The sequence below is a fragment of the Tachypleus tridentatus genome, chromosome 13 (genome assembly GCF_004210375.1).
Source record: "Tachypleus tridentatus isolate NWPU-2018 chromosome 13, ASM421037v1, whole genome shotgun sequence".
In the NCBI taxonomy this organism is placed as follows: domain Eukaryota; kingdom Metazoa; phylum Arthropoda; class Merostomata; order Xiphosura; family Limulidae; genus Tachypleus; species Tachypleus tridentatus.
Genome location: NC_134837.1, coordinates 29,784,031 through 29,804,158, shown reverse-complemented (window position 1 = coordinate 29,804,158; position 20,128 = coordinate 29,784,031). Strand labels below are relative to the sequence as shown.

The 20,128-nt window shown below is 33.4% G+C and overlaps 1 protein-coding gene across 3 annotated transcripts; it reads right to left on the bottom strand.

The window, feature by feature from the left end:
* Positions 1–1,786: 1,786 nt before the first annotated feature.
* LOC143237926 (uncharacterized) lies at positions 1,787–19,983 on the bottom strand. Of its 3 annotated transcripts, none has more exons than XM_076477678.1 (8): positions 19,655–19,983; positions 18,146–18,202; positions 7,995–8,127; positions 6,029–6,156; positions 2,607–2,726; positions 2,322–2,486; positions 2,047–2,160; positions 1,787–1,953 (listed from the first exon to the last, which is right to left on the bottom strand). In XM_076477678.1, the coding sequence occupies exons 4-8, from the start codon at positions 6,053–6,055 to the stop codon at positions 1,903–1,905; spliced, it is 477 nt and encodes a 158-aa protein (XP_076333793.1). In that variant the 5' UTR covers positions 6,056–6,156; positions 7,995–8,127; positions 18,146–18,202; positions 19,655–19,983; the 3' UTR covers positions 1,787–1,902. The 3 variants fall into 3 exon arrangements, with proteins under 3 accessions (XP_076333793.1, XP_076333795.1, XP_076333794.1); XM_076477680.1 differs by lacking the exon at positions 19,655–19,983 and adding an exon at positions 18,527–18,614; XM_076477679.1 differs by lacking the exon at positions 7,995–8,127.
* Between the last annotated feature and the right edge of the window lie 145 nt (positions 19,984–20,128).

Sequence of the window (20,128 nt, the reverse complement as noted above, 5' to 3'; positions counted from 1 at the left end):
GGTTAAACGTTTACTGTAATTTATTTTTCCTCTCCCTTTACTTATGTTAAATTAAAAGACATTTGTAACATGTTGGTAACAAATATTGTGTGTTAACATGTATATCCTTTCTGGCATTGAAAGATGTCATGCTGTATCAGTTGATGTTTTGCATTTTCATACCAAAACAATAGGCTTCTTTTGGATATTGCACAGCTGATGTATTTGACTCTAGATACATTACAAATAACAATACTTTTGCCATTATAAACTTCATCTGTATAAAAATTCAGCAATAAATTTTATCTAGGGTACTGTATTGATTTGATAGTTCTTGTAGTTTGGGGATAGTACATCTATAAATAAATTGTATACCAAAGATTTGAAATTTCATAAATTTATTTGATTACTAGGACACTTGTCAGAATTTAACCTTGAAACAAGTGATATACATTATAAATTAAGTGTCTTATACTACAGGAATTTATTAGATTAAGGTATTGCAGTATAATTAAATGAGCTTTGTTAATGTTTGTTTTAGAACAGGTTTTTAGAAGTATGAATGTTCTGTCAGTACTACTACTTACTTTTGTAAAGATTGGAAGTTTTAAAATCACAGGATAGCATTCCTGAGAAGTTCACAGGTTTATGAAAGAACTAGATAGCATTTCATCATCATGAATATGCTGCAGACAGTGCATGATGTAAAACAGACAATGCCACCAAAAATCATAGGTGGTGGCCATGTGCTAATTATTAATTTATGGACAAAGTGTAACCACTATTGACGTCCATGGTATCTCATCTTTCAGAGTACATGTTTAATTTATACTTTACTCCTTTATAGTATACAGTTTTCTAGTAACCTAGAATTAGGTTACTATTTTGATATTTGACATTTCCTCCATTGCTAAAAGGAAATTTTAATTGTTATAAATCACTTGAACAAAATTAGGTATGTGGACATTGTGTCTAACAACTTAAGCATGCAACAAAAGTTTTATAAAAAAAGGTAATTATTTTCTCTTAAGTTGAAGACATGTTGATAATGTCTATCAGGTACATGCAAGCATTATTTCTGGTGTCACAATGCCTCATGCTGAATGGTTAATATTAAAATATTTATATATTCTATAATAAAGGTTTTGTTTTTTAGATACTGCCTACTTAGTTTGGAGTGAAGTTATCTATTTATCACCATTGGCTTTTTAAATCCAATAAATTTAATTAAACATGGGTTAAATGCCAGGTTTTAAAATAATTGTTTAATTCTTAGGAGGTTGCAGTTACAAGTTTCTTCCAACCTTTACATTTAGTTTTGTTTGTGGCATTACACAGAGATATTTAACTTATAGAAGCTGCTTCTATAGTAGCAGAGATTTTCGTTTCTATGCCCTACATTGCAGGAGTTTCATACATAAAGTCCAGTCAGCTTAGTTTTGTTAAATGGCAAAAGTTAGAGAAAGTGTTTTTGATGAATGTATTCATTTACAATTAAAAACTGGTAACTGGTTTTAATATCAAGATGGGGGGGGGGGGGGGAAATGTAACTTAAATTTTCCTATTTTAAATGTTAGGGAATTCAACAACATTAATTTAAGGGTCCTAAGTAGGATTTATTTTAGAAATTAAGGTATTCCTAGTTTGGTGTAGTTAGTGATTTACAACTGTAGGCATTGACTTAGATGTAGGATGGGAGATAAAGCTAAAACCCCCATTAACTTACAGGTGTCAAAGAGTTGTGTATGCAAGAGTTCTAAGATAATTAAAATCAGAAATGCAAATTTTAAAAAAATATGTTTATTATTAGAAAAATTACAGAATAAAGTAATCTTAAATATATATTAAGTATAGAAAATTTAAATTCATCACAACTAAAACATTAAAATACTAAGTCACTTATACAGCTACTTAAAGCCCATTTCATTCCAAATAAGCCGATACACTCGTCTCTCGTTTTGCTGTTTCAGAAGCCTGAAACAAAAGAATTAAGTTAGTTAATGTTCCCAAAGTTTCTACTGGAAAAGAAACATCTGAATAATATAAAGTTACTTACAATAAACTTACCAGTTTTTGTAGGAATGTATGATTAAGTAAATCCAGGATGGTCATTTCAAGGTATAGCACGTTTTGTTTCAACTCTGTGATCATTATAGAAGTCATCTCATTGAAATCTTTTGCCTTAAGGAGAAGAAAGTGAGGTGTGTTAGGTTAATTATGCAAGTAGAAGCAATATCAATGATTAGTAATAAGGGTCCAACTATTTAGCATAGTAGTTGGAAAGACTAAACTTAGTGTTTATATAAAGTTAAATATATTTAAGTAAGGTTTTAAAAACTTACTTGATGTAGCTGTTCATACACATGTAAAGAATAATTCTGGGCAGATTCAAAGTCATCTTGTAAAGCAGTTGGCAAGAATTGAGATAAGGGAGATAGGCTATTGTATGAGGTCACAAGCTGTCTTGTTAGTTGTCTAGCAAGATAAAGAACTTGTTCACCTATAGTCTAATAAAACAAAATAGAATTAAACTTACTGGATATTGTTTAACTCCAAGTGTATCACAAGTCTCTAGAGTGAGATGACAAGTGATAAACATTAAGTTGTTTAAAATAAGAGAAACTTACAGCAGGTTTAGTATCTGGATCAGTTTCTTTGTTTAACTCTTCCCACAACCAGTAAACATTCTTTTGAAGAGAATCCTTTGTCCAGTTCATAATATTGGACTTTCCTCTGGCATATTGCATCTGGGAGAAGTTAAAGTTAAACTTTAATATGCTTGTCACAATATAGGTTAGATATTCCACAGTAGGTAGATTTAAGTTCTGAAGTTAACAACTTCAAAAGAGAATATTTAAACACGTTAAAAATATTGCATTAGCACATTTGCATTTCATTTTGTGATATAGTTTAATAATGTGATTAAGACTTATAGAAAGTATGGCTGAATACTGAAGGATATTTGGTATAAATTTAATTAGTATTAAGATAATTTATGTAATTAAATAATTAAATCTACAGATAGTTTAATATTAAACTATGAATTAAGGTAGTATTGATCTATAAAAATAGATACTATGTTAAATTAGAGATTTGTTGGAGAAGTAGGAACTAAGTATATTGAAAGTTTAGGCTGAAAGTGTTTCTAATTGTAGTAAAAATTCTATAGATGAAGTTTTATCATGTTAAATTAAATTCAAGGTCAATTACTGGGTCACATAAAGGATACCAGGGTTACAGTGAAGTTCAATTTAGATACAACTCAAATATAAAGAACCATACTGTACATGTTGCATGTTTTATTGAACATGTTACAGAACTAATAAACAACACTGTACTTGTTTTGTGTTTTTTTGAAACATTACAGAATTTAAATATAAAGAACCATACTGCACATGTTGTGTGTTTTAATTGAAACATTACAGAAGTGTACCAGAATTAGTTGTTCACATCAGGACCAGGATGCCCAATAAGTACGTTCCAGAATTAGTTGTTCCCATCAGGACCAGGATCCACAATATGTACGTACCAGAATTAGTTGTTTACATCAGGGCCAGTATGCCCACCAAGTACGTACCAGAATTAGTTGTTCACATCAGGGCCAGGATGCCCACCAAGTACGTACCAGAATTGGTTGTTCATATCAGGGCCAGGATGCCCAATAAGTACGTACCAGAATTAGTTGTTCACATCAGGACCAGGATGCCCAATAAGTACGTACCAGAATTAGTTCACATCAGGACCAGGATGCCCAATAAGTACGTACCAGAATTAGTTCACATCAGGACCAGGATGCCCAATAAGTACGTACCAGAATTAGTTGTTCACATCAGGGCCAGGATGCCCACCAAGTACGTACCAGAATTAGTTGTTCACATCAGGGCTAGGATGCCCACCAAGTACGTACCAGAATTAGTTGTTCACATCAGGGCCAGGATGCCCAATAAGTACGTACCAGAATTAGTTGTTCACACCAGGACCAGGATGCCCAATAAGTACGTACCAGAATTAGTTGTTCACATCAGGACCAGGATGCCCAATAAGTACGTACCAGAATTAGTTGTTCACATCAGGACCGGGATGCCCAATAAGTACGTACCAGAATTAGTTGTTCACATCAGGACCAGGATGCCCAATAAGTACGTACCAGAATTAGTTGTTCACATCAAAGCTAGGATGACCACTAAGTGCGCACCAGAATTAGTTGTTCACATCAGGGCCAGGATGCCCAATAAGTACGTACCAGAATTAGTTGTTCACATCAGGACCAGGATGCCCAATAAGTACGTACCAGAATTAGTTGTTCACATCAAAGCCAGGATGACCACTAAGTACGTACCAGAATTAGTTGTTCACATCAGGGCCAGGATGCCCAATAAGTACGTACCAGAATTAGTTGTTCACATCAGGGCCAGGATGCCCAATAAGTACGTACCAGAATTAGTTGTTCACATCAAAGCCAGGATGACCACTAAGTGCGTACCAGAATTAGTTGTTCACATCAGGGCCAGGATGCCCAATAAGTACGTACCAGAATTAGTTGTTCACATCAGGGCCAGGATGCCCAATAAGTACGTACCAGAATTAGTTCACATCAGAGCCAGGATGCTTACTAAGTACATACCAGAAAATTTTTGTTTTTTGCTCACATTTACATAATTCTAGCTAGTTTGATACAGTGCAGTTAATACATAAAGATATAGATTTCAGTTTGTCTACCTTTTAACAGTTACTAAAAACTGATACATTGTTGTTACATTTGAGTAAATATAAATTTTGTTATTTTTCATGAATATTTTTTTCAACATTTATAACTAAGTTCTTCCCATGAAACGTGCATATGTAAAAAAGACATGCCATGAGCAAAACGAATCCCCTCTCTCTGTCCCTAAGAAAATACGAGCAACGTTCATAATTGTTAAAAACGATATTTAACAGCCCGAGATAGCAAATTATTTACCAAATAAAGTTATTAGCCTTACCGTTAATAATTACAGCTTTTGTTACTGCTAACGCATAAAAGATCTACTGTTAACTTCTACACTGAGAGACATAAAATAATTTATTTATCAAATCAAAGTTAATAATTACCATTGAAACTTATAGCAGATTGTTTGTAAAATTTATCATTTTAATAATATAAATTCATTTGATTCTATGATATCAAAGGTCAATTTTTAACAAACAGTGAGAATTTTTAGGGGACCAAAGGTCACGAAAAATATAATTTGAGGTTTATGGTCAATTAGTCGGCCATATTTTGACCAATTTAATTTACATTTAGCCCAAAGATACTTTTCTAGAAGTCCAACCCATCGACAAAATATAAGGTGAATTCGCCTGTTTTTCGTAATTGTGGGGGTCTAAAAGCATAATTCTAGGATTGGTTTTTCTATCATGACTTCGGCAAATTACTGTAGTTGTTACCAAGATATTTGACAGGTACAAGAACAATACACACATAAATGTGGAATATGTCCATTTTGGGTCATTTGGGATGGTAAAAAGCTTAAATAAGTCCATAATTGTAGTGGTTTTGGTCAATTAACAATATTTCGACCAATTCAAGATGGATTTAGTAAAAAGACACTCTTTACAGGTCCCAAACAGAGATATTCTCAAGACGGCTAGTATGGGTTTTATCACTTTAATTTACAACCAGTTTACACGAGATATAGTACAAAAATAACTTGTTGTTGAGTATCATAGCACTGGGAGTAGGTACTGTTTAAATATGTTTTATTTTATTAGGACTATAATTAATAAACTCATAAACCACAAGTTCATAAAGATTGTTTTTATATACAGCCGGCAATGGTGTTTCTAAGTTCAAAATGACCCATAAAACGACACCTGAAGATGAGCTGTCTCAGTATACATTATTACAGACTTACTTTATAGTATTCTTCAGCTAAATAACTAGAAAAAACAATAACAATGGAAGTAAGCACAGCTAGTTGCTTATTCATGTTAGATACACCAATAAAATATTTTTATAATCGTTCAGTACATAATTTAAAGCAAGCCTGTAAACAAAACCAAACCCTACCAATGTTTTCAATTCCAATTCCGTCATTACGTTCTTCTTATTTCTCACAAGCCAGAAGTTTAGAGTTTGTATTCCACCATTTTTCCTTCAGTTTTTCAAGTTTCCTCTGATTTAACAGTTCTAGAATCCTATAATATAAGGGTATAAATAAGATATAATAAAATCTAATCTCAGAGATAATCAATCCGGTTCTACAGTCCTGTGATCCATACAGTATCATCAATGTTTAATTCAGTAAACACTTCCAACAAATAGAGAAAAAAAAATTCAACCTAATTTTGTCACTTCATTCTTAAAAAGCTCAACATCCAATCCGTCACAGATTTATTAACTCATCTAAAATCTGATTCAAACTGCAGATTCCAGAGCGATTTATCTGTTTTAACTGCAGTCAGATTGAGATAAAAAATAACTGATGTATTATCAACTGCTTTAACATATAATTTAGGTATGAAAGAATATTCTATTACATCATACTGTCAGACTAACGTCATGTTATGATTAGCATCTGTGTCTGAATCTGCACAGATAAATAAACATTCTTACTAATGTATTGTTCAGTTTTAAACAACTCATTGTTTGATTATCAACACTAACTGAAAGTGTTTAACAAACACCCATTGATGTCCGGTTCAGTTTTAAACAACTTCCTGCAGTATTTAACTTTTTATATATCTTACGTTAGTATTTAACTTTTATATATATCTTACGTTAGTATTTAACTTATATTATTATATGTCTTAAATTAGAATTTAACTTATTTTATATCTTACGTTTGTACTTAACTTATATTATTATATATCTTATATTAGTACTTTACTTATATTATTAAATATCTTATGTTAGTATTTAGCTTATATTATTATATATTTTACGTTAATTCTTAACTTATATTATTAAATATCTTGTATTAGTATTTAGCTTATATTATTAAATATCTTATATTAGTATTTAGCTTATATTATTTAATATCTTACGTTACAATTTAACTTTTAATATTATTATATATCTTAAGTTAGTATTTAACGTATTTTATATCTTACGTTAGTACTTAACTTATATTATTATATATCTTATGTTAGTATTTAGCTTATATTATTATATATCTTATGTTAGTATTTAACTTATATTATTATATATCTTATGTTAGTATTTAACTTATATTATTATATATCTTATGTTAGTATTTAGCTTATATTATTATATATCTTATATTAGCATTCGTTTCCAAACACAACACAGAACAAATAAACTTATATTCAAAAATAATCACGCTAATGGTGGAACGTTGAACATATTCCAACATATTAGGTTGGTTTGTATCATAAGTAATACTATTTGATCACCATATGTATATACATATGTTCAGTATTAAGTAAATAGATGCCTAGTCCTGTTCTATGTAGGTGGCACACTTTTAATTGAAGATATACAAATTAGGATTGAGGAATAGTCTTGATGTTTAATCAAAGTATTTTTCTTTTCCCAACTTGATACTATGTTTTCTGTATTAAAGTACACAGTAAATAATCATATCAAGCATAACTAGAACCGTAACATACCCCAAACAAATTACCATTGTTTCAAAATAGGATTTCTGACAAACTCGCGACTCTGTGTAATATGATATGCTACTGCTAAAGGTGAAGCGGATTCATGGGCACAAGTATCTTAACCCACGGGCTTTCAGTTTTTGCTACACCATTAAATACGTTTTACAAATTGCCAAAATATCTAACAGTCTTCTGTGGCTCATTTCTCTTTCGTAGGTTTCGATTAATTATTTCAATTAATATATCAGTGACATGTGAAAACGAGTAAACTTATTCAATAATTATATGATACCATACTGCAGTTATAAGAGTACACAATTTTTGGTAATTACCAGAACGTGTAGTTTCTGTTTTAAAAGAAATAAAATTAACGTAAAAGTCTAATTATGTTTAAGAAAACAAAGAACACTCACGAACTAGATAACTGGTCCATAAGGTATGATCCTTCTTGCGCTGCGATAGTTATTGGTTTGCGGCTGAATTCGTTCCCTATAATCTGCAAGTTACAATCCGAGAAAGCTGCATACTTAATTTGAGTGGAGTCGGCTATTGAGAAAAGTATAATGTTTAACATTATTTATTTATTTAGATTTGTAACCTTACTTCTAAACGATATTGCTTACTAACCAATATCTACACCAAATACGAAGTTATTATTTACCAAACTGATTTTCACATAATGATAACATTCCTTACGTAATTTTAAACAGAAATCAGAAAAAAAGTGCAGTGAAAATAATATATGTAAATGAAATATACTATTGATTAGTAGGAACATTTCTCACTTGAATAGTTACAACTAAACAAGTAATAAACATATTAATATGTATAATAAGTGTATAATATGTATAATATTAAATAATATGGATAATTAGTATATAATATGTACAATAGTAAGTAATATGGATAATTAGTGTATAATATGTACAATAGTAAGTAATATGGTTAATAAGTGTATAATATGTATAATATTAAATAATATGCATAATAAGTGTATAATATGTATAATATTAAATAATATGGATAATTAGTGTATAATATGTACAATAGTAAGTAATATGGATAATAAGTGTATAATTTACACTTTAGTGTGCATGTCAAATCTGAAATATTCGTAAATATAGTAAGAAGTGACCACACAGTGTCCAGTATGCATACTTAATCTAAGTAATTTAATAAAGTTTGTTTTTATTTTGTATAAAACATCGTGCCTAGTATGTTTTTCCTACTTGAACTCTGTTAATTAACTGTAGATTCACTTTCTAACTTTACTGCTGTTTCTCTTGTTATACAGTGAACCTTTGTAACACTACGTGAGAAACCTCTTAATCTGGAAAGATTGTGGCTTTGTGCAGTTGAACTGTTGAGTTCAACAACATTAAGAGGAAAGTAAGACATTTTAAGACCGCTGACCCCAGTCAAGAAGAACTGGATGTGTCACTAGTGGATGACCTCTGCCTATCAGAATTGTTTCATCTGCAAGTAAAATAACGGGACCAGTTGAAACAGTCCAGTAGCACACAACTGTCCATAAAGCAAGTATACGCACTTTGTGTATATAACCAAATAAATATTGCTTTCATTAATATAAACACTAAGTTTCCGGTCCATGTTTGGATACAAAATTAAATATTATCATTAGTACGAAACAAAGTACCTGGTAGGTTTATTTCTTTTGAATTAAGTAAGTATTGTTTTCATTAGTGTAACACAGAGTGTCTGGTCAGTTTATTCCTTTTGAATTAAGCAACCATTGTTTTCATTAGTGTAACAAAAAGTGTCTGGTCAGTTTATTCCTTTTGAATTAAGCAAGCATTGTTTTCATTAGTGTAGGAAAAAGTGTCTGGTCAGTTTATTCCTTTTGAATTAAGCAAGCATTGTTTTCATTAGTGTAACAAAAAGCGTCTGGTCAGTTTATTCCTTTTGAATTAAGCAAGCATTGTTTTCATTAGTGTAACAAAAAGCGTCTGGTCAGTTTATTCCTTTTGAATTAAGCAAGCATTGTTTTCGTTAGTGTACCACAAAGTGTCTGGTCAGTTTATTCCTTTTGAATCAAGTATTGTTTTCATTAGTGTAACATAAAGCTTCAGACCTTTTCCTTAGCTCAATTTAGACCGTTATAAAGCAAACTTACAACTTAATATCCTAAAACACCGTACAGTTTAAAACAGTGATTCTCAAACTGGGTGCCGCGAGAGATTGGCAGGTGTGCTGCTGTGGTTTTGAAACACATTCAACTTTCTTGAGATTTTACAAGCAAGTCGAACACATCAGTTAATAAAAGCTACTATAGAGACACTCTGAAACCTTCCAAAACATTCGATAGTTTTCATTAAACTCGAGCACTGAAAAGTTCATACTTAAATTTCATTCTCGATTGCAACGGTTCGACTGTTAGTTTTATTGTGGCGCAACAAGCGCTTCGTACGTCATAAATGTTGCATCAAACAATCAAACTGCTTTCTGGAACACGTTATCATTCTGCGGTAAGCTACAGCTAGTACGCTGTAGGTAGGAATTTTATATCAACTGCAGAACTTCGTGCTTATCGTGTATGAATTAGCTTTATCATTTATACATGGAAAAATATTTAAGTAAGTCTGGTGCTGCAAAGGAGAATGTGTTGAATCAAAAGCAAGGAATCAAGTACAACGAAAGTACAAAAACGAATACATCGAATAAGGTTTTATCGCTTTGGGATAGAAACATTCTCAATTACCATTCTGGCTACTCTGCAATTCAGCTTTATCCAATGACACAATTTCGCACAGAATTTTAGACTGGTCATGGGTTTTGAAGGATCAAGTATGCGAACACTTCGAAGCGCCTGAAGATGAATTGTCTCTGCTATGGTCTCTTCAAGTTGATGAATCTACTGACATTAGCGGAAAAGAACAAATTCTGGATTTTGTTCGATTCATAAAAGATGGACAAATCGTAAACGAATATTTATTTTGCAAAGATATTAAAAGTACAGCAAAAGACCAAGACAATTTGGAGTTGGTGAATGAGAACATTTTGCTCTTCAAATTACATTGGAATAACTGTGCCAGCATTTGCACCGATGGCTGTCCTTCAATGCAAGGAAAAGAGAAGGGATTCGTCACTCTGGTGCGTCAACAAAATCCAAACATTAGGATTTTTCACTGCATGATTCACAGAGAGGCGCTCGCCTCCAAATCTTTACCGAAAGATTTGCAGTCTGTTATGAATCAAGTTATTCAATTGGTGAATTTCATCAAGTCTCGGCCATTTCAATCTCGACTTTTCTCTGTGAGGCGATGGATTCAGACTACAAAAAGCTACTGTATTACACTGAAGTTCGATGGCTTTCGAAAGGAAAGGTGTTAGAGCGTCTTGTCCAACTAAAAACTAAAGTAATTTCTTTCTTGGAGGTTGAGGAAGGAGGTTTTGAATTTTCTTTTCATGATGAGATCTGGTGGCTGAAGGTTCAATTTCTCTCCGACTTGTTTGACAAATTAAATTCTCTGAACTTAAGTTTCCAAGGACCATTTGAAAACATTATTACTGCAACGTCCAAACTGAAGGCCTTCGATGAAAAGGTGATGCTGTGGAAGAATAAGATCTCGAAAGGAGTTCTTGATTGTTTACCTTCTGTTAACGAATGTCCGTCAAAGAAGAAAATTGCCCCTCAAATTTTGAACACATTAAGCGACCTACAGTCCGCACTAAAACATTACTTTCCGTCACTTGCTGTCGACTAATATAACTGGGTGACCCATCCATTCGGAATTAACGAGACAACAAATCTTACAACTGAGGAGGAAGAACAGCTCATTGATTTACGAAACGACAAATTTTATCAGTCATTGTTTCCCGAAAAGAGCTGGATGAGTTTTGGATCTCCATTAAAAAATTGACATCATGCAATCAGTTCAAAAGCAGTTGAAGTTCTGCTTTCATTTGCATCTTCGTGGTTTTGCGAAATTGAATTTTCAGCATTGACTGAAATTAAAGCCAGAAAGAGAGAGAGGCTTCTTACAGTCGATGATGTAATGCGAGCTTGTTTGTCTACGTTAGAGCCTCGCTTCATTTTAATTTGCTCTCGGAAGCAGGCACAAACGTCACATTGAAAACCTAGGTAAAAATAAAAAGTTTTGATTTTTCTGCAAAACCGCAAAACTGTTAAAAAGCCTCAGAACGAAACTCACGGCCAAAGCAAGCAATATTAATGTCATCTGCACATTCACGATACTATCGCTTGCTCTGGCCGTGATTTTCGTTCTGAGGCTTTTTAAGTTAACTCTTCTGTGTTACGTGTATCTAAACGTGATGCACAATAACATTATTATCGCTTACTTTGGCCGTCATTTTTGTTCTAAGGCTTTTAGCGCTTGCCGTATAACGTGTACCTAAGCAAATTGTTAAGGCTTTCCAGGTGTGCCGCGAAAATTTTCAGATTGTCGTAGTGTGTCGCAAGTCAGAAAAGGTTGAGAACCACTGGTTTATATATTCGACTCTATCGCCCCCTTTTTTTTTGTTCTTGTTTTCGAGTATATACATTGAAGAGTACGTATTGGTACCTTTTCAAGCCATTAACGACAGTAGATGTTCGCTTTTAATGTAAACACTGTCACTGTGTTTCATTTATTTATTTGAAAATACAAAAGAAAAGAGCATTCGTAGATTGAAAGAATTCAAAACAAAAAAAAACACAAAAAAAGAAAGTATATCGCTACTTTTTACCAAAAGTAACCACACCAGTGTTAAGGAAGCTCAGTAGGACTTCCACCTCTATACTTATCAAGTGACCCGTCAGGAAGAGTGACCCGTCATTTACATAAGGTCTGAATAAAACAAATGAATCAAGATGTACATGTATTTATACTAAAATTATACAAAAATATTTAGAATTGAGCATTTTAGGTGGTCGTATGGTGCATACAATCATCCCCCCTACAGTTTGGTCTGTTGAATTGTTTTATTGCATCACAGGCCTACACATTGTGTTTGTTCTTGTGATTCTCGTGTTCTTACCAATCGAATTACATAATTAGGCCGAAATGTAGTTTTTTTTTTTCAGTAGCCGAAATGTACATCTTTAATATAGGCGTGCTTCTAAGCTTTTCGATCTAAGCGATAGTTCGTAAGTAGCAGTTAGTAGGCCTAAGTATACATGCAAGGCTTGCAAGCACTATCACACAATCTACCTACGTCTTGTACGGAGTGTATTTTGTTGTTTTTTTGTTTTTTGAATTTCGCACAAAGCTACTCGAGGGCTATCTGTGCTAGCCGTCCCTAAATTAGCAGTGTAAGACTAGATGGAAGGCAGCTAGTCATCACCACCCACCGCCAACTCTTGGGCTACTCTTTTACCAACGAATAGTGGGATTGACCGTCACATTATAACGCCCCCACGGCTGAAAGGGGGAGCATGTTTGGCGCGACGAAGATGCGAACCCGCGACTTTCAGATTGCGAGTTGCACGCCTTAACACGCTTGGCCATGCCCGGCCATACGTAGTGTAAGATTAAGTAAAATTTTCATCACAACAGATTTCCCCCGCTGGTACAGCGGTATGTCTCCGGATTTACAACGCTAAAATCAGGGGTTCGATTCCTCTCGGTGGGCTGAGCAGATAGTCCTTTGTGGCTTTGCTATACGAAAAAACACACACAACAGATTGAACAGAGCATGAAATTCGAAAATATTACTCTCAAGCGTAAACTCCTGTGATGTAGATCTGGCAGGCCATTTGTAGCTTGCAGCTGCATCAATCTTATGTGTATATTGTGCGGTTTTCCTGCGCCATTTGTTCTTATGCATGTCTAGCCGGTTTTATTGTCGAACACCTTACTCTCCTTAGCTGCCGAATCCGCTGACCATAGTGTATGTTTAGTGTACAGTTAACGACAGGTTCGGGCTGCTCAGATCCAGACGCGCCCTACATTACCCCCCCCCCTTCCGCTCCCTTAATTCTGAGCATCGATTTTACAACAGGGCTCATTAGACCTGTGTTTGTGGCCGTCATTAATCATGAAATTTCAAATCATCACCGCCCTCTAATAAAGTGCTCGTGCTTTATGGTAAAAAAACTATATTCTCTTATCATAGATAGTAAAAATATTCTATTTTCTTGTATAATTAGAACACAAAAGGAGCGATTTCAACGGCCTGAAGCCTCTACTCGAATTGTATTGCTAGTTTTTGTTTAGGTGTTTTTATTTAATAGACGTGCTTATAGACATTATATCCCAACGTGTTTGCCTTTTGATGAGCTTTAACAGGAATATAATATATTTGTGATTGTTCAAGTATTTTTCGAGAAACTTGCAATTACTTGTGTTGTAACTAGCACACATTATTGTCCCAGCGATGCCCAGGCGGTCAGTCAGCTCGGTTGTCACTCTGAGGTTCGCGCGTTCGACTTAAATACATTGTACAGTTCAATCCTACTTCCATTCTGTTCTATCTTCGTTCGTTGTACGTTAGAATTTTTCAATAAAGATTGTATTTTAGCTTGTTGAGTCATCTGGGAAACAGATTCCAATTATGACAAGCAAGCGTCTGAAACTTTCCGATATTAGACAGTTCTGCAAGCCAGTTTCTAGTACTACAAGTGACAATGCAGATATAGATAATCCAACAACCTCAAGCAAAGGAATAGAAACTTGCCATACAGAGGAAATACCATGTTCATCAGAGGACGAGACTGAAAATGCTGGTGCAACTATTGTACATCATGAACCACCAGATAGTTGTGAAACAAGTTTGTGCAGTAATGAAAAAGCTGACACTCCACAGATACAGTGTGGAAAGCCATATCACCCAGACGCACAACTAATATCACGACAGAAAGCGAAATATCAAAATAGCAATTTCCAGGGCAAATGGTTTGATGAGTTCCCATGGCTGCACGTCGACAATCAGACTCAAAAAGTTATATGCTTTCATTGTGCCAAGGCAGAAAATAGAGGCCTTTTTACAGGGAAATTGGAGAGGTCAGTGGAGTATACCTTCATATCCACCAGTTTTTGCAACTGGAAAAAGGCAAAACAGAAAGTCAACGAACACCAATCCTCCTCTCAGCACAGATTCGCTGTATCTCCAGAAGGTTCACTTGATGTAACTCCAGTGACTGTCCAGCTACATGATGGGAAAAAAGGAAGCAGCAGGAAGAATGCAAAAGAAGTCTAGGCAAAATATTCAAAAGTTTACGTTTCTTACTGCATCAAGATTTAGCATTACGTGGACATACTGATACGGAGAGGAACCTCCTGCAGTTAATGAAGCTCCTGTAAAACGAAGATCCTGAGTCGACGGCCTACTTGTTAAAGAAAATCACATTCACGTCACCCCAGGCTCAGAATGAAATAATGGAGATGTTCAGCCATCAAATACCGAGAAACTTATTACACGAAGTGCAGCAAAGTAAAATCTTTGCATTAACGGTTGATGACACTCAAGATGTTACAAATGCCGAACAGGAAGCAATATGTGTATGAACGTAGATGAGAACCTTGACGTCCATGAGACATTTCTTGGTTTGTACAGTGCTTCCAATACAATTGGTGAAACAATATTCTCGACTATATTTGATGTACTGAATAGACTCAATTTACTACTGTCAGGATTAAAAGCAAAAACTTATAATGGAGCCGCTAACATGAGTGGTGCGTACAGTGGATGCCAGGCAAAAATAAAAGAGAAGCAACCGTCAGCTTTGTTTTTTCACTGCGGAGCACACAAGGCTAATTTAATATTAAGGCGACATAAAAAGCGTATTTGCGAGCTTTCACGACCGTTTCTTAAAATTTGCTTTTTTTTATCTTAAATTAAATCTTAAATTTTGCAAGTTATTTTCCACTCATTATAGAATATACTTTTAAGCAAAATCTTTGGGCTGTGCATACACAGCTTTTGCTTCGCTTATTTTTGAGGGGATGATGTATTTGCGTCCGATATGTTAGGAATATGAACACTGGTCACGTTGTCCGGTGATAGATGGGAAAGTGTCAGTTAAACTTGATTTTTTTAATGGACATGACCGGCTTTAAATAGAAAATTTCGACCCTGGAGGTTCTACCTCATCCACGTTATTCCCAAGACCTTTCCCCTACATCCACCTTATTCCCAAGACCTTTCCCCTACATAAACCTTATTCCCAAGACCTTTCCCCTACATAAACCTTATTCCCAAGACCTTTCCCCTACATAAACCTTATTCCCAAGACCTTTCCCCTACATAATTTCATTTTCTCAAGACAACTTTTTGAACAATAAATGTTTTCAAAACCAAGCTCCTGCAAAAGAAACTTTCAGGGAGTTCATTGACCATAGAAACTCTGAATTGTGCAGCAGGGACATAAACAACATCGTTACACGTTGGCAAAAGTGTGTTGAGGCAAATAGCTGTTAATTTGATTAAAGCATGTTTCACAACGATGGTTTATACTTTTCCAAACTACGCAATTCCAAAACAACATTTATTTCTGGACAACCTGATATAATAAGTTTATTCGTAGGATATAAAAGTAACTGATAGATATAACAAGGTTATCACTGTAGTAAGAGTATATAATGAATCATTTCAAAAAATGGAAAGAAGTGAACAGGGTCACTGTGTTTGATTCAGTACATAAACCATATCTCAGCAAAATTAAAAAAAGATACACGTTTCTTTTTTGACATTCTACCTTAATAATATAAGTAATTATAATCCCTAATTTTTATGAAATTACAGACTTAGTATTTTCACATCACAAACATTTAATTTTAAACAGTGCTGCATTCAACATACTTCATGGGCCCAGCATGGCCATATGATTAAGGCACTCATCTCATAATCTGAGGGTCGTAGGTTTGAATCCCCATCGCACCAGATGTTACAAATTTACTGCTGAGCTTTTTTACCCATACAGCAAAAAATGTAGGGAACACAAAAGCTATTTCTCCTACCTGGTTTAAAACACAAAATGTCTGGTCTGTTCATTGACTTTTTATAACAGAGGTAGACCTTTAGAAACAACAAATAAATCACCATGATGAAAGTAGACACAAAACATTGAAGTTTCTACAAGTAAATTATACAAATGAGCCTGTTAAACATGAGAGAAAATTTTAGCTTTTTAACAAGTATATTTGAATGTTATTACAGAATAGGTATGTGGCCCAACTTTATAATATTAGATAACTTTAGCATTTAAGTTTTTTTGTTTGTTTGTTTTAATGTTGATTTAGAAAAACAAAATCATGCTAAACAATGAGAAAAACAAACAAGAATTCAAGAAAAACACTCATCTTCTGTTCTCAAACTAATTCTCTGTAATTATTTGAGATTTTAGCCCTAAGCCTAAATCGCCTGCTACACTTCAAAAACATTATTTTAAATGAAGCTTGATGAATAAAAGACAATTATTTTATATAAAAATAAAATCAAGGATTAGTTACCCTAAGGAAAAATAAGCAAGTTTACAAAATCAATAGAAATTTACAGTTGAAGTATTTATTTACAACCTTGATTGTTTAATTTATTACAAAGCTATAAACAAGGCCATCTTTGGCCTGTCCTCCACAAGAATAACCTGGATTTTAACAGTGTATGCACGTAAGTGTACAGATGTCCTACTGGGAAGACTTTATTTACTTACAATTTTGGAAATTACGTCTTTGTTGTGTACCTATAGATCGAGATAAATTCTGCTTTATTTCAGAACAAACATTTGTTAAAGTACTTGGTAAAATTACACACTATACAAGTCACCGCAAACCCTGGTCATATGCCTGTGAATACATTATTTTTAAATGTCTGAACACAAATTAGGAGAATTCAGTACCTGTACCTTAATATTAGTGTGACATCCTGTAATATTAGTCTAATGTTCATCTGCAGTGTCTTGAAAACAGTTGTGTTTGTTAATATTAAGACAGAATTTTGTTTTATACTTTACTTCTAAAACATTTTTGATTATTTGTTATTGCCAATTTTAGTGTGTCTGTTACTACTTTTATATTTCCTTTATTAAAGCTTCTTACAAATAAAATTTCTATATGTTTAAAAACAACCATAACAGAAGATTAACATCAAAGAAATATATGAAGGTTTGTTTCTTAAGTATACTATATATTGTTTCATTTGTTCAATTTCACACAAAGCTACTCTTAGTTAGAAATGACAAACCAGAGGGAAGATAGCTTCTCAAACCTTAGGTAACTTTGTACCAATGAAAAGTGTTATTGATTATCACATTATAACATACTAATTACTAACATGGTGGCCATTTTCAGTCATAGAATTTGAATCAATGACCCACAGAATATAAGTCAAAGTCCTACCACCCAAGCCTACACAGTACATTTTAAATATGAACACACTAAACAATAATACATTACCTAGAGACTATCAACTAATGCAACTCAAAAGCTCTTTACACAGCTAATTAAAACTGAAGATTTCTTTATATAATAACAATTTAAACACAACCAATAAATAACCTCAGAAGTACTGCAGTAACTTACTCAAGTGGTTCTCTACTGTTTCTCTACATAACCAGTAAGTTAAATAAACATATTTGCAGTATTAATATAAAATAAAAACTTCTTACCATTCCTTTGTTCAACATTTTATTGATTACACAGAATGCATGAGGTCGTGTTTCTCCCTAAAATATATTTAAAATCATCTTTTAAATGAATTACATAAAAATCAAAATAATAAATAATACTTGTATACCTCATTCTTTTTTACATACTGATGAAAGTTAAAATACATTTATCTACATATTATGCCTCTACATTTACATCTTTATACACTTAAGAACCATAAGTAAAATTAAACCATCTTAACTGATTGCTTTCTTGCCACACGAGAAGTCGTCTGTGTAAATTACTTATTTTCAGGTAAAATAACTAAACACATTATTACAACTTTGGTCATTGCACATTCAAGGCCAAACTTAGAATCTTAGGCTGAATGAATACACTACCTTACTGGACAGAATAACACAGATATCTGTCACAACCAGTTGGTTACATGGACCAGTAAGAGATGCTCGTCTACAAGTAAGAAATGTTCGGGACCCACTATTGTTTACATTAGCAGATCGACCATATGCAGTAGTGTGGACTACTTGACTGTCTGCCATCACTCACTCTTAGGTTTTATAGAGTATTCTGGTGGAATGTAAAACAATTATAATACAACAAATAACATCCTTTTATCTGGTTAAAGTGACAATATAAAACTTTTTAGGTAAAGAGTGGTCTAAACAAATGAGTACCATTTGATTCCTTTAAGTTCAGATGTTTCTAAAGCATCAACCTTTGTCACACTGTGTGTCATGTTTTGTTAATCTATATTCTTAAACTACTCTGAAACAAACATAACATAAAGTCAAGACTGGATCATTTGGTTATTCAAGGCTTTCCTTGTACACTTTCCTTTAAAAAAAGATACAAATTTAAAAATCACCTTCATTTTTCAGGAAATCACTGACAAATTAGAAAACTGGAGTCTAGTCTGTCTTTCTAAAATCTTAAATTCTGTCCTCCCATCCTATTATCTTATGAATATCACACAAGACAGAGGACTTGACCTTACTGATCCTCTTAAAGACCTGATAAACTTAACTAAGGTCAACTCTCATGCTTCTTTGTTGAAGAGAAAATAAAATTAATAATAAATCTGAAATATTCCCTGTAAAATAACCCATGCTTTCTTTAATAAGAATACGAAAACTGTAGAGAGTAATATGCACAAGTCTTAATTAGTGGTTTCTGGAAATAATATCAAAATTGTATGGAGCAGTTAAATTTTTTCAACTTCAACTAACTGCATAGCAGTACGCTTAGTCCTACTAACATCATTGAAATAACATATAGTGTTATTTGAAAACTACTTGGAGTAAAATCAATTAGACAAGTTATGTTTATTTATAATGTTTTAGGTTTTTTGAAATATGTAAGTAAGCTTGCAATTTGTTAAGATTTCTCTGAATAGTCTGTTTAAAATTAATCAACATTTGTCTGTTGACTACTTATATGTATAGTTAAAAACTATATTTACTAACTGAATATAGTAGTTTCAAGAATCGTCACAAAAACTCATTACTCACCCAATGTCCACCAATGGAGGTTTATCTCTCCCTCTGTGATAACACAAGTAAATGCTGGGGCTTCGTAAGCTACCATGGTTAAGATCTGCAGGAAAACCCAAAGGAGTTTTCTCAATGCAAGTATAGCCTTGAGGCACTATTTCTTCTTGACTATGGATGATAACTGTGATGTCTATGATAGAAGTCAGAGTATGAGAAGTTTTAGGAGTAATTCCATCATGGGTGAATTCTTCCAGAGGTTGGGAGTTGTCTGGCAAGCCTGCCACCACAAAATAACCAACCACTCGTTTGTCCTCAATTCCTTTGGAAACGAATCACAGCATTACTTCTAATGTTGTAAATGTTAGATATTTTGAAAGGGAATTGTATCACTTACTACCAACTGGGAATAAATGTATAATAAAATGTACAAGTTCCATCAAACTATCAAGTCTGTTATGAACACCAAACCATGACTCAAACTTTGTCAAACAG

Bases quoted from the DNA above. Each gene is read 5' to 3' on its own strand.
- LOC143237926 (XM_076477678.1), bottom strand. From the start codon at position 6,055: ATGACGGAATTGGAATTGAAAACATTG. The intron at 2,727-6,028 runs GTAGGGTTTGGT...AACTTCTCCCAG, and splicing joins AATTGGAATTGAAAACATTG to ATGCAATATGCCAGAGGAAA. The intron at 2,487-2,606 runs GTAAGTTTCTCT...TTGTTTTATTAG, and splicing joins ATCCAGATACTAAACCTGCT to ACTATAGGTGAACAAGTTCT.